At 34.3% G+C, this 16,007-nt stretch overlaps 1 protein-coding gene across 19 annotated transcripts in view; it reads left to right on the top strand.

Annotated features, from left to right (window-relative positions):
- The window catches only part of LOC127725641 (kielin/chordin-like protein), a 77,674-nt gene extending 73,477 nt beyond the window's left edge, over positions 1 to 4,197 (top strand). For all 19 annotated transcript variants that reach the window (XM_052232725.1, XM_052232726.1, XM_052232731.1 and 16 more), the window contains 3 exons: positions 1,569 to 1,808; positions 2,471 to 2,542; positions 3,255 to 4,197. In XM_052232725.1, the coding sequence (XP_052088685.1) occupies positions 1,569 to 1,808; positions 2,471 to 2,542; positions 3,255 to 3,625 (683 nt within the window). In that variant the 3' untranslated portion in view covers positions 3,626 to 4,197. The remainder of the gene's footprint in view (positions 1 to 1,568; positions 1,809 to 2,470; positions 2,543 to 3,254) is intronic.
- The last annotated feature ends 11,810 nt before the right edge of the window (positions 4,198 to 16,007 follow it).

The raw sequence follows: 16,007 nt of genomic DNA, 5'->3' as shown, positions 1-16,007 counted from the left end.
AAAATACAGAACTCCTCATCTAAAATACTAGAGAAATGCAATAGATAGTACTGGCTAGATTATAACCAACTACACATATTAAGAAACCTGGCTTTACAACATAAAAACAACCAAAGTTGGTAAAGGGAAATAACAGAAGCTAAATGACAGGAATTCGAGAATATCAAATACTATAAGTGTAATATTCTCAGTTACTAGAAATTCTAGTAAATGGCTTATCGACATGTCGTTACCGTTCAAAGAAACTTATAAAAGATTGGTGCAAAAATCAGTACAATACGTTGAAAAGTAAAGGACGTATATCATATATGACATAGGCCGACTTGTAGTTCAAATGGGTTGAAACATGATATTAAAACAAACTATAATTTTTGTTCTTTACTTGTTTTATAAATACCAAAAAAAAATATGACTCAATAACAGCGATGGGGTAAAAAATAAAGTTGACTGTATTGCGTTTTGAATTTGAAATTATATACTAGTACCTAGAATTGAAATTTCGAATGTATTTCAAACTGTAACATAATTTTGCAGGCCCTTCATTTAGACATTGTCCAAAAGAAAAACTTGTCATCCACACTCACGAAGAAAGCTTCATTGATATTCGAAAGTCTGTGAATCTGACTGTTGTTGGCAGTTCTGGAGTTTACCAGGTTCGGTATTCCAAGGAAATTATAAAAGCAGTGTCGTGTTCTTGCAGTAAAAATATTCATATCGTCACAGCACAGTCTAAACCGGATCTATACGGTAGAATTGCGTCATGCCACTTTTCTGTTCATGTTTTGGGTATGTTAATTGAGAATTTTGTTAATGATTGTGTATCTTTAGATAAGATGAATGTTACCATTTACATGTAAATTTACTTTGATAAGTAGGTTAAGATGGTGAGTAACATTCCAAAAGGTATGCTGCTTAATTATAATATTATATATATCAAATAAATACTGATCGAGCCATTTATTTGCTATAAATTCGTAAATCTTTTGACTGTTCTAAATCCAGAAAATAAGAATCAGACAGTCCCACTAAAGATTATGTTTTCATATGGTGCTTTGTTGAAAATTTTGCAAGTGAAGGGAAAGAGTTAATTTTACCAAATTTTCGTCGTTTCATATACTCTAAATGGAATTATTATCTGTGAAATGTTATGTTTTATTTTATCAAATTGCAAGTCTCATTTATAAATTGAGAATGAACTAAAAGATTGTCTTATAATTGTATAAAAAAATCTGTCTTGGGTAACCTTCCATGTAGTGAATGCGTCAAAAGTACATAAGAGCTTGATTTTTTTCTCTTTTGCATGGAAACAGACTTCAAGGAAACACATTATAGTACAAAAACAAACGAAGTTGAAAAAGTAGACGTATATATGATTGCTCAATCAAAAAGTTATAATAGCAAAAATATGTGTTTTTTGTGCAGTCAACCATCTACCAATATACAGTTCATGGCCAGTAAAAAACGCCTTATTTTACTGAAAAGAGATTTGTTAAACGTAGACATACCGCGATTTAAACAAATGCAAAAAAAAAAAACAATACATGATTTTTTAAAATGTTTTGTTGTAGACAACCATCCACCAATATACAGTTCATGTCCGGCAGACATTGCTGCATTTGAGGATGAAATAATAAGCTGGGATAAACCAAAAGCTACAGACAACATTGGCATCAAATCAGAAAAAATCATATCGGATTATGAAAACGACAGTAAATTCCCAGAGGGAACACATGTTGTCATGTATGTTTCAGTGGATCACGAGGGCAACGTTGGAGTCTGTCGATTTCTTGTGGCTATCTACAAGAGAGGTTAGTTACCTATATTCTCATTTTGTTTTTATATACAGCATGACACATTCTTATATATTATCGCAATTTTCATTTAGATTGTTCTGCGTTCTAAATTTCCAACTCAAGCTTCTCTTTTGAGAATTTATTTTTGTTAGTCCCATAAAGTTAAAATGCAATGACGTCATAAGCTATAATCATTAATGTTGCCGACGAAAAAAAGAGCGATTTACAGATTATCTATGGTCCTTCGGTGATTTTGTAACCGAAAACTCCCTCTCGTATTCAGGAGTCGGTTTCACAAAAAAACTTACGACTAAGATTGATCGTAAGTGTACTGAATTGTTCATTAGTCGTAAGTTTTTTTTGTGAAACCGACTTCAGAACAGTAGATAATCTATAATTAAGGTATGTGATTCAATTGGACAAGAGGTTGTATACAACAAAAAGAAAAGCAATCTCTAGAAAAGTACCAATTTTCAAACAATGGCAGTAATTTCATGGATTAAATTCAAGCTTAACCTTTAATATTATCATAATTTGAAAAAAAGGTGAAACAGTCATAGTTTTTGATAATTGTGTAAGATAAAAAAAAACCATAAAATGATGATTATATATATCAAATCTCATATATTTTTTTTTCAAATACTGAAACATGATTCACTAAAATGTCTCATTTCCAGGAAGTAGTGATCCAACAATGCCTAGTGAACTGAAGAAAGAAAATAGAGACAACAGTAAAATGAACATCACACGTGAGAATACTGTTTACTCAAATAGATGAAAATAATAATATTTGAACTTTTAGTAACCGAAAACAATAGAGAGTGGTTTGAAGAAAGCATTTATTTGAAACAGTGGCATGTCTAAAAAATGATAGTTCACTCATTTTAGTTTAAAAAGTTTAGTATTAAATCACATACATGTAATATCTGAATTTGTTCTAGTCATTGAAACTTTATAAACATGTGTAAATGAAATAAAGTCATTTTATTTCAAATGCAATTATAAGTGATTTCTACAGTCACAAGTAAAAAAGTGTATGAAGTAACCAAGGGGGCAATACAAAATCACAAGTATAAACAAAGATAGACAACACCATTGCTAAAAGAAATAATATAAAATATATACGACAGTCTATAAGATATTGCATGTAAATTAAGGTATGAGCAACATAAACTCTTTACATGTGTTTGTAGGGTTCAATCATTTCTGCTCCACTAGTAATGTCTGTCGTGTTAAACTTCAACCTAAGCGTGAAATAAGTCTAAATCGATGATAAGGCATCATACGGTTAGCGTATCGGATCAATTACTTATATTCTCATAAGAATTTCATCTTAATATCTTTTAAACATTAACATTTTAAACAAATTATGTGTAATTGGTTTACACATTTTATGTCCTCATCTGCACTTGTTTTGGTTTGTATAAATTTACTTACCGTTATACTGTATTTTCATATTAGTATCCGTGATTGGACTATTAGTTGGAGTCGTTCTTCTGATTGCTGTTGTGTTATGGGCATTATATTGTCGACGGATGAAGAAAAGAAGGAACGAACAGACAACCGGAAGTGAAAGCAATGCATACAACAATGAAATCTACGCAACTACTCCTACTCCCAAAACACCTCCTCCATCATATGGCAAAGCAGGAGGAATGAAACTCCCTCCTGAATATATAACTGGAGATGACAAACCGCCAATGTATGAGGAACTGGATGTCAAGGTGTTTTCAAAGAAAGGCATCCACAATCCTGTGTACGACACATCTGTTGACCTTGATGCTGCAGACATTGAAGTTCAGGTGCAAAAGGAAGAATGTCATCAAGATTAGATAAGAAATCGAAGAATTTGTTTCCTTCGGATTCATAAATTCGAATCTTTTTTTGTTTATTTTTAGACGTTTTATTTTAAATGTATTGTTATTAGGTCAGAGCGATTATAATGATAATTTTTCTATGACAAACGATATAAGTATACTCGTCATTTTTTGCAGAATGCCAAAACAAAATAAAGAAATAAAGGGAATTGCATTCTATAAATGTGCAATATTTCTACCAATAATTTACTGAAACGTACTGAATTAACAATTCGACAACTATAATAGAAGTTTTCTGTCTTAATTTCATGTGCTTAGGAATTTTATTATTCCTGGAACAAACAAGCACGGTAAAAAAGTTTTTTGCTTACTTGTATCTTCATCGATTCATGTTTAAAATCAAAATAACATATTATTATCTTATCAAAAAACTATCTAATCTAATTGATTTATTTGATATTTAATACCTACAACTAGAAGGTCTTAAATCAAAAAGTTTCGGGAACAAAAATAAATGTTTATATATTTGTGATATAACATGATACATTAAGTGTCTTGTATTGTAATAAAATTTACATTACATAGTTTTTCTACCGTTTCTTATTATTTTGTAAAAAAACAAAGTTAAATCCAATAACTCACGTTCACAATAGGTTTCAGGAGTTAAATCCAATAACTCACGTTCACAATAGATTTCAGGAGTTAAACCCAATAACTCACGTTCACAATAGGTTTCAGGAGTTAAACCCAATAACTCACATTCACAATAGGTTTCAGGAGTTAAACCCAATAACTCACGTTCACAATAGGTTTCAGGAGGCACACACATAGACAGAAACAAAATCAATGGTGGCTTTTAAATTTAAGTCTCGTACATCTATTACGGATGATATTGATTCCTATGTGTCCTTATTTTGAATTAATTGCGTAGGAATATATGCATACCACCATTTGTTACCCGATAAACACCAGAAGATTTTAATTTCATGAACTTCTTTTTCTATATCTATATTAAAAAATACAACGTTATTTAATAACGTTATAATCAGAAAAGAATTATATTTGTTGACAGTACTTTTTCAACTACAAGACTATAAAACAACTAAATAAACATGGATTAACATATCTTTCAAACATCGAATCGAACAGTGCGGCATCCATTTCAGTGTCAAAAACATCACTAGTCAGTTTATTTTTGAAAGAATTTATTTCAAGATTTGGAATTATTGAAAAGGTGTGAAATAAGCCAGAGTTACAATCAATCCTTTGAAACCTTCACTGTTTCCAACCGTGAGAGAATATGTGTGCCATTCATGTCCATGAATACATTCATTTATCGTCCTCCATTTTTCATGATATTTTCAAATTGCCTTGGGCTGTTTTCTGCTCTTTGGTCGGATGTTTTCTCTTTGATACATTTTCCGTTTTCATTCTCTATTCAATAAGCACCATATGTCAACATCAGTAGCAGGTGTAATGTGTGAATCATGATTGGGACGTAGTTAAAACAGCTGAAAGAATAAAAACGTTACGTAGCAAAAGTCAATTTTACAATCATTGAAGCTTAGTCTAGCTTTTGTACCCCGTATTTTGAAATACGTAGTCGTCTAACCTTGCAGTATAATCAGTATACTTTGTTGTGTTTTTCATTGACGTTAGCCACTTTGGCGATATCATTGTGCTTTTCTCGTAACTGTAAAAGCTTCAAGGATTTGTAAAATTTGCTACGTAATTTTATTATTCTTTCAGCTTTTTTTACTGCTAGACTCAAGCTAGCAGCTATTCGGTAGCAGCTACTCTGCTAGCAGCCAGTTTTCATATATGTCTATAAACCCAAATGTTGCATAAGACTCAAACGTTCTAAAACGTTTTTATTTTATATAACCACTACAATATCTGTTTTAACTAGAATTAAGCAGTCGAAAACACTTTTCACTGAATTTTGAAATTCCATTTTCTGTTCAATATTTTAAAGACAATAACATATGCTTTCAACGTCATGCTGTACGCAATATTAACTGTCATCACTGAAAACATGAAATTATCGAAATGTTGGCCAAATTGTCTTGTTACATGGTATAGACTTATCCATCAGAAAATATTTTTGCGATACTGTGTAAAATATCTTTTCATATTCTCGGCATCCTGTAAAATAGTTCCTAAAATGAAACAATATTTCTACGCCATAAGAATACAAAGTTGCGGTCGTACTTTAATATTTTCTTGTCACACAAATCTGCTTTGGCGAATCGTTCTCTTTCTGCAAAAATGGATTTTGCTTAGTTTTTATTACTTGAAGGGTTTATTTTTAGTAATCCAAAGTATGGTGTGCAAGGAAATTAATAATTAGCTATATTACCTATTTTTAAAATATCTGAGCTATACCCCACCTGGATATTGTAGTCAAGCATGCCTAAGTGTCCCAACTTTCGTTTACACCTAGTGCGGAAAAAAGTTTGGCCGTTTGATTTTTTTTATTAAGTTTGAAAGTTAGGGTTGGGCAGGGTGTCGGACCCCAACTTTGGACCACTTCACTATTGTCGGCTGGCATAATTAAGAGATTCTTCACGTGGGCCATGCTTCCAGCGGTGGAGGTAGGCATGGCCTCTTCACTGGCCCATAGCACATACCCAAGACAAATACAAGTTTGTCAGCATAGGATGGGGGATACAGGTATGTCACAAAGTCCAACTCTACTATTGCCGGCTGGCCAAACTAAGAAATTCTCCACGTGGGCCATGCTACTAGAGCTAAGAGGAAGGCATGGCTCCTAAAAAGGTTATATCCAATTCTTTTGAATAGGCACATGGTACCATTGTTTTCAAGTGAGACCAGATCACCGTCTGCATAAGCCGTTTCGTAATTTTTCAGAACCGCCCTTCTACCGAGAGAACTTTCAGACGGATGAACTAATAAATCCTGTGTTTCACTTTTGATACGTATTTCTGTACCAGAACTGTTCATGGGAGTCCAAGGTCGCGGTTAATATTCATATACTTTATTTATTCATTCTAAGTAGCTGACAACGTCGGATATTGTAGCGATGCAACTGCTGTAGATGATGTTGTTTAATTTAGATTTTTGTTGGGCGGATATGGAAGGTTTAACAATATGTTAAATATAAAACGTGTTGTAAAATAATAAGACAATGTTTCGATTTCCTAGAGGTGATCAATTTATCAACTTCAAAATTGGCTTTTTCTATACATTTTAAAGCTGCACTGGTAGCGGCATTCACAGCTTTATTTCCCATCGTTTTTGCAGCAGAAAAGGTAATGCTCGACTGAGTAAAATACAAACTGTCTAAAAAAAATACCACTACCTTCATTAACAGATTTTCGCTAATAACCACTTTTAAGAGTTATTACCATTGTTTTATTCATAAACTGTGACGGTGAGCCATACCATGCGTACTCTTGATTGCCAATCCATCCCTGTTTTTTTCATGGCATCGAGAATCGCATCAATTTATGTTCTACCATGTTGTTGACAGCCTAATAGGGGGATTTTTAAAGATCTAATCGTTCCAACAACTTGTTGAAATCAGAAGACAGAAACATGGTTTGTTATAATCCACCACTATGTTTGTCTTGATAGTTAGGAGGTATAAGTTTCCACATATGCACACACATACATTCACACTGACCCACCTTTTTGGATTCAATACGCTTTGCCCATTTAACTAGACGACATCGATAGCAAACCTCTCTCTAGTCATTTATCTTATCCTTACAATAACACTTTTCTTCATCCTCCTTTTTCATCCATCTGAGGTGATATTCCTTGAAGCACTTTTCACATCCATCTATCCCAAGGTGAACTTATATTCCAGATGTGGCTTCTGTCTCTAATTAAGACTCAGTCTGAATTAAAGCCATTGTAAATATCATAAAAAAACTTTCTGTACTTCTCCAATTAGTTTATACTGTGTAGAAGTCATCTAATTTGCATATATACTCTCCAGTTGATTTTGGGCTGGTGTAATCATAGATGACAAACCCATGCGGTTCTGACCACAATCGATTGCAAAGGTACAGCTGACCAATCTCTTCTAAATTGATAGCACTATAGTGTTTTCGATAAATATGAAACTAGATTCTTTGTGGGTTTTTTTTGATGATGTTGTTTAATTTAGATTTTTGTTGGGCGGACATGGAAGGTTTAATAATAAGTTAAGTATAAGACAATGTTTCGATAAATTGTTGTTTTGCGGAATGGCCTATCTGAGTAGTTTGAAATAGTTTTATGAGAGATATACCGAATCGACATTGCTATGCCGTCCACAAACATAGTAATATTCACAGTTGTTTTGTTTTCCCAACATTAAATCACCAAACACAATTAAATTTTTCCTATACATATCAAGTTCACGTGGATCAGGTACATTTTTGCTTTGTTGGAAACAATATCATTGAGCTGTGTGAACAAACAAAAAAAAAACAAAAAAAAACACGGTGAATATTCCAGGAACAAGGACCGGCAATGGTTGATTTAAAAAAAGTGGGATGTTTTTCGAATGTGGGTCGAACAAGTCTCATTTTTTCGCCATTGAGGGATCTGTGTTGATAAAACTGATGATTCATAATTTACTCATGAAAATGCATTTACCAGGGCATAATTTTTATGGACGTGGAACGAAATTAAACAAGAGATTAACCCCCAGTTGAACAAAAAAACCTTAGTCAATTCAAATCAACCGATTTGATCAGGCGTCTATGATATCGGCATGATCTGTGATATTTTAAACACAAGGATACACCCCTACGAAATTCTGTATGTGACAAAAAAATGTTTAGTGAACTAAAATCGTGTTAACAATCCTACAGTTAGAAATAATAGATAGGGTTATTGTAAAATCTGTTTATGGAACCAATGTGAGATTTGGAATTGATAAAAAAAAAATCACTGGTCGGATCAATTGCTGATCTAGTTGATATAACGGCAATTTGATGAGACAACAAGATATACCAATTTATTCTTAGCATCATCGGGGTCTTCACCACATATAGTTGGCTAGTATCCCTTGCAAGTCAGAAGGAATATGAAAACAAGGTGTACTGGAATCTATGTGTAAAATTAAGTTTTAGTGTGGGAGACAAAGTGCGAATCATCAGAAAGAAAGATACATTTGAAAATAGATTCAAACCTAGTTGGATCAAAGAAAGGTTTACTATTTCTTAATTGTTAAGTAATCTACCACCGAACTACCGTCTCAAACATTTTAACTATGAAGAAACCTAAGGATCCTTGTACGAGCCTGAACTTCGGAAGATACATAGAGATATATCGCATCGTTCAAATACTGCAAAAGGCTAATCCAGAATTTAGTACAAGAGGCCTCTATCAAATAGGAAGGAGGTTAATCCGCGACATTCAACAATCAGAGTAAATACAAATTTTCTTACAGATATAAAATTGGAATATTTTTTTTAAGATTTAATTCTTTTTTTGCCTTGACATTTAACTGTTAATTTAACACATACGTTCAAACTGTCCAGGTTTTCCTTGGTGTTCTCTTCCCCTGCTTACGCGCGTCACAGCAGTGCATCGGTTTTGTAGTGCTTGGTGGTTTCAGACTTGTCCGCTCTACCCCCTATTTTATTTTGAAAGTTTCTTAATGTGTTGATCGTATTTTTTCAAAGTTTTGTAATTGTTGCATAATCCCATGTTTTGAAACAGCATCCTTGCTGTTTTCGGACTTGCCCAGTACCTGAATTCGATGATGATTATTGCTGAGGTCTTCAAGCAAAGTAATATAATCCAAATTTGTCTACCATTTCCTTTTTATCATCATGAAAATATTATTTTATTAAAGGGTTGACCTTCTGATTGCATTTCTAAAACCGTCTTAAACTTGCAGTGAGGTGAGAGTTTTTTCTCCGTGTTGAAGGCCACACTGTGACTTTTAGATGAAAAAGCAATAAAAGCGCTGTTCCTTTGCTTGTTGTCTGTGTGTGTGTGTTTTTTTTGTTGTTCTTTTTTTGCTGTGCATGTACTGATTTTGTGTGATGGATGAATACAGCATATCCTTTGTTTTTCTATCAAACAAACGTTTCGACACATCACTGCTCCACATTTTTGTAGTTCATCTGTGTTACAGTCTATTTCCGGCTGTAAATACTCAACCATTTATTCCATTCGTTGAGCTTTTATTCAACTTCGTTGAAGTCCATAAACTGGCATGTAAAGTGTGTTCCTGGTCCCATCGTTGATTAGAAACTAGTATCAGGGTTGGCCTAAAAACTTTAAATAATGATAAAAATAAAACACTTGTTTAGGAGGATGATGAAAAATGAATAAAAGATATACAATAAAGACATGGAATTAACGCATAAAATGATGATGGTTGTTGAAACAGTATAACAGTTGAAAGATATTGCTAGGAATCAAATGCTCAAAAAATTATAAGAAACGAAAAGCTCAGATAATTTAACGGGTGCAATCCAAAACTGACATAAAGCTGACGGAAAAAGGAAGAAACATATAGAACACTTCAAAGGTGGGTCCGGGAACAGGGATTGAAGGAGATTAAACAATAATACTTTATTAAAAAGTGCAGTAGAGAAAACTAAACCAAACAAGGAACAATCGAACGAGAGATTTGAAGTAGTAAACATAGAAAAATGCTTATGATGGGTAACTTACCAGAAGGCAGAGACAATTTCAGAGACATTTTAAAATACCACCCGTTTCAAAAGTTTGGAAATTATAAATGGGGTAAAACCGAAAAGGGGCAAAAATAAATCGGATTTTACAATGTATGTTCGAAAAGATGGTTAGTGATAAGAAGGAAGAAGCTGCAGGACAAAGTTACCACAGAGGCGACCAATATTGCATCTTCGCTAGCCAAGGGTTACGATGCAGACCCTCCTCTCCACCCTTGACGGATAAAAATAGAATTTCGGATCCACGAGGTAATGAATTCCATTCAACAGAGTTGTAACTGGCTGCATCCAATCAAAAAGTGCCATTAAGATGATCGCGTGTTAATATAGAAAATGTAAAAAAAAAATTGCCACATGCTGATTGCGCAACATGTCTTTACCTCCAAAACATAGTAGATATTTAGTGTCAATTTTAAACTTCTTAATCAACTATTTATAGTTCCGGGTATGTTTCTCGGAATGGGGAATGTTGGCTTTATCTGCCAAAGGTGGATAAGAGGGGACTGGAACGTACCCCTTGGCTAGCGAAGATGCCAAAATATAAGATACGTTGACGATGATGGATAATAACTTTGGTGAGAAATTTGCAGGTTGGGCATAGGATAAAAGTAATTTAGCACTGAAAGATGTGTTTATTATAACATTTGATATCGACAAATATACAGCAATTGCCGGATCTCAATACTAGGCATTACCTAGGTGGCTGGCAGACAAGGAAGTATAATTAATGTGAAGAACCAAGACGAGCAATGTTTAAAGTTAGTTTGTTTTCGATTTATGACTTTAAATATCCCTTTGGTATCACTTCAAAAGTGAACAAAACCTATCCCAGCAAAAAGAGTACTGTAATAACAAAATAACTGTGAAAGCATTGATGTCGGATAAAAGGACTAACCATGATTTTAAAAACCATATGAAGGTTCCATTCGTATTGTACGCAGAATTTGTGTGTTTTACTGAGGACGTCTAGCCGGAAAAATTGTTAGGGATCGTAAAAAAAAAATCAATACTTTGTAAACCAAATAGAAGAACAAAATGAGATCCCGGTCGAAGAAATCATGAGTCACTGGTGCTGAATGGATGTCTACAAATAAAGGCAACAGTAGTATACCGCTGTTGAATAGTCATAAATCGATTAAGCGAAAACAAATCCGGGTTACAAACTAAAACCGAAGGAAACACATCAACTATAAGAGGAAAACAACGGAACAACAGAAACACTGAACTGCAACAAAAACAAACGCCAACATACAAAGAAACGGACTATTTGATACCAATTTTATACAAACCAGACACCAAACCCTACCAGAAGCATTAACCATCCTGAATTTGCAATTGCATTAAGTGCTATGACAACAGGGTGTTTACTAGAGAAGCAGCTTGTTATACAATATGTGCAAAGCAGCAAGAGAGGGGAGATGTGGATAACTAACGGCACTAACGCTTTAATGACAGCCTAACATTTATAAAAACAAGTATACTACATAGAGAATAATCCAGTCGTCGCATTTCCAAACAAACAGAAAGTCTTTATAGAAATATCACTTGACTGGCAATTTTACAAAGTGAAACAACGCAATTCGAAGTATGGTAGGAACATAAACATAAGAGATATATTGGACAGGCGGGAGTAAGTGCACATTGTGATTCATCCGGATGATTTCCAACTTAGGGCTAGTTACATCAAAGGAGTAAAAGTTTACACAAGAATACCAAGCTAAAATGAATGCGCGACGACCTAGTCAGCATCAATGGTGAAAGTCTAATGCGTTACTTCCAGTGGAATTCTTTTGGAAGATATTGGAATGCAGTAAAACTCGGATTTCAAAATATAAGCCGGAAAACCTAAGACACACACTCAAAATTGCGTAGACTAAATGTATGATATTGACACGAATAATGCTCATCCAACCTTACTCTCTTGATACTGTCGCGAAAACAATATATCTTCGATGAGGAAAATACTGATGTATCGTCTTTGGTGTCCGATGGATAGATGATTCGTAAAGGGTGCCCGGGTTCTTCAAGGGTGTTCCCAGAAAGTAAAAAGTGATTGATTGTGACATCATGTTTACTGTTAAAGAGATGGATAGGGAACTTCACGATTACCACAATGATTTTCCATTGGCTCCAGAATCTTTGCAGATCAACGGAGTCAAGAAACCGGTAGCTAATCTTCAAAACATGACAACATGTGTGATACATTAGGTGATTCAAAGAAGTATCTGGTCGGGGGTTAAAACTAAAATACATAAAGTTATCAAGTTTATCTAAGGCATATGGTTGAAAACTCACATTGATAAGAAAAGGAAACTACGAGCCGAATCTAAGGCAACATTTGAAAAAGAATTCTATAGGAGGACGAACCACTCAGTGTTTGGAAAAAGCATTAAAAAAACCGGCATTAAAATTAGACCAAACCCAATTTCAAGAAACAGACTATATTTAGCGAATAATTTGCTGCAAACCACATGAAACGAACCAATTTGGTATTTGACAATGCGATCTACCTAGGTTTTTTAATTTTGAACCTGTTTAAAACATTGATGACTGACTTTGTATCTGACTACTCAAACCCCAATACGAGCCACGATTTACTACACAGAAACTGACAGTCTCGTTTGCAATATTCAGACCACACACATTTACAAAGACATATATAAAAATGTGCATTAGCGATTCGAAATGTCAAACTACCCGACTGACCATAAATCCAAAATCAAGACTAAGGTCAACAAGAAAATTATTGGAATGTTTAAGGATGAGTGTGCTGGAGAACTAATTGGTGCTAAGACGTAAACCGTGTGACATTAAAACAGATTAGAATGCGTAGTGTTTATATTAATTAGAAAAAGACGTCTGTAAAAATAAATGATTGAATGATGGATGACAATCACGTTTACAAATTACACATAGATACCATGACGTTACATATACAGCGCTAACGCGTTTAATAACATGTATATATATATATATATATATATATATATATATATAAACAAGTCTAAATTGAAAACAACGTTCAAACCTATGATTGCGTTGGATAAAAACCGCAATTTTTATACGTGTGCATGCAAAATAAATTTCTGGTGTCTAAATACAGCACAAACAACATTTTCCAAACGACCAAATGAGTGAAAAAGTATATTTTAACAAAACGCATTGGACTAGCAGGTCGAACAACTGATGTTCTTAAACCCTGCTGACTGCCAATGGCGATTGCCAAATAAACGGATCACCGATGTAATAAATGGATCTTAATTATAAATTAAATACTAAACAGAAAACAATAAACTTGCGGAAAAGATGGTATACCGCAAACAAAAGGTGCAAAGGTTTTTTATATCCCGCGATAACTATGAAAATCTCTATTTATCCTCAACAAACCTGGGGCTGCGAGTTAATGCAATTAAAGTTTAATTGAACAATGTATCGAAACTAAGAAAAGATAGAGCATTACTGAAACTTTACAGTCCATGAATCCCATATAAATTTATCACTGAATCAAGTTGCGTTTAAAAATTATTCTCTGTTATATTGCAGTCTCTAATAACGGTTTGGTAAACGAGAACTCCTTGTACGTATTTAAGATTCATCAGTCTCATTAAAATTTATCTCTAGTGGGTAAAGTTTGACGATCGGTCTAATGTTGAGTCCAAATTTATCTCTTATATACTCACTATTGCTAATCTCAGCAAACCATCTCCATCGCGCACAAGGTCCCCTATGATACCAATGTTCCATAGAGTTCTAGTCGAGTAATCATTAATCTGTACGGTGTGTCCGATCTTTATTCTCTGTAGATTATTTACACTGGCTCTGTGGAATTCCCGTAGTGATAATAGGTACTCCTTCTTCCATCTCGTCCGAAAGTGTTGTATTAACTCCTGGTGTTGTTGATTACGCTTTAGTGCATGAGTACATGTTTGTAGTAGTGTCTTTAAGGTCCCTGAGATCATTTGAAGGATACGGGAGTGTTCTTATTCTTCGACCTTTGAAACGATAAGTTGTAAAAAGACAGGTTGCATCTATTGAGTCACTTAACAAAAAGAAGCGAATAACACCACGGTCTGATTTATAAAGTTTAACTTGCAGAAATGCCTTTTCAATGTTTGTTGTTACTGCAAACTTAAATCTGGTAAGTATTTAGATTATATCATTTGAAATTGGTTGATTTGAGTAAAGACAGTCATTCAAAAAAGAGGGACGAAAGATACCAGAGGGACAGTCAAACTCATAGATCGAAAACAAACTGACAACGTCATGGCCAAAAATAAAAAGACAAACAGACATATAATAGTACAGATGACACAACATAGAAAACTAAAGACTAAGCAACACGAACCCCACCAAAAACTGGGGGTGATCTCAGGTGCTCCAGAAGGGTAAGCAGATCCTGCTCCACATGTGGCACCCGTCGAGTTGCTTATGTTATTACAAATCCGGTAAATAGTCTAATTCGGTAAGTCACATTCGTGAAAAGGGAAGGGTATTGTAGTTACGACATAAGGAACATATCCGATATCATCTATGAAACGGTTATTCCATAACGGTCAACCAACTCGTGATGGCGTCCGTAAAATTTACGAAGGGATGACTTCAACTTCACCATTTGGAACTCTTGGTTTAATAGCTTCCTTGTGAGCAGCAATCCTCTATCAAGGAAATCATGATAGGAAACACAAGCCCGGGAATATCGTATCAATTGGGAGATATATACTCCGTATGCAGGCGCTGCTGGAATGTTGCTACATAGAAATGGAAAGTTCACAATTGGGAAGCTGAAATCATCTCTTTTGTTGTAAAGTTTTGTTTTCAACCGACCCTCATTGTCAATTTCTAGATGTAAGTCAAGATATGAGGCAGACTTAACTGTATCTGTAGTATCCTTTATCTCTAGTTCGATGGGATAGATTCGTTCAACATAGTTACCAAATTTTGAATTATTTAGTGAGAGAACATCATCTATATAGCGGAACGTAGAGTTAAAGGATATTGCTAACTTCAAACTCGGACTCTTTTCGTTCTCTTTACAACTATAAGCATACACAACTCTAATCGGAATAGTCGTGGAATCTTTCTTTACGGGATGATGCGGGATGTTATGAATGTGCTGTGGCTCGTCTTCTTCCATTCCGCCTAACTTTTCAATGAAACCACGTTTCTCTTGCTTTTTGATTTAGTCGCCATATATTTGAAATAAGTTTGATTCCTGGACTATGCGGGTAGCGACTCTGATGGTCCTCTTTCTTGCAACTATCTAGTTGGCAGTTAATTCAGGACATTTTTCAAGCAACGTACTTTCAATCCTCATTCAAAAATTGGTCCAAAGTTGGGGTCCGACAATCTACCCACCCTAACTTTCAAAGCTGATAAAAGATTTCCTACGGCAATACTTTTTCTGCACTAGGTGCAAACGAAAGTTGGGACCCTTAGGCATGCTTGACTACAATATCCAGGTGGGGTATAGCTCAGATATTTAAAAAAAAGGTAATAAAGCTAATTATTAATTTCCTTGCACACCATACTTTAGTTACTAAAAAAAAACCCTTCAAGTAATAAAAACTAAGCGATATCAATTGTTGCAAAAAGAGAATGATTCGTCAAAGCAGATTTGTCTGACAAGAAAATATTAAAGTACGTACGCAGCTTTGTATTCTTGTGGCGTAGAAATATTGTTTCTTTTTAGGAACTATTTTACAGGATGCCGAGAATATGGAAAGCTATTTTAC

Source organism: Mytilus californianus, unplaced genomic scaffold, assembly GCF_021869535.1.
Source record: "Mytilus californianus isolate M0D057914Y unplaced genomic scaffold, xbMytCali1.0.p SCAF_15, whole genome shotgun sequence".
Taxonomy (NCBI): domain Eukaryota; kingdom Metazoa; phylum Mollusca; class Bivalvia; order Mytilida; family Mytilidae; genus Mytilus; species Mytilus californianus.
Note: the sequence above shows the minus strand (reverse complement) of the source record. Positions and strands in the feature narration are given on the sequence as shown.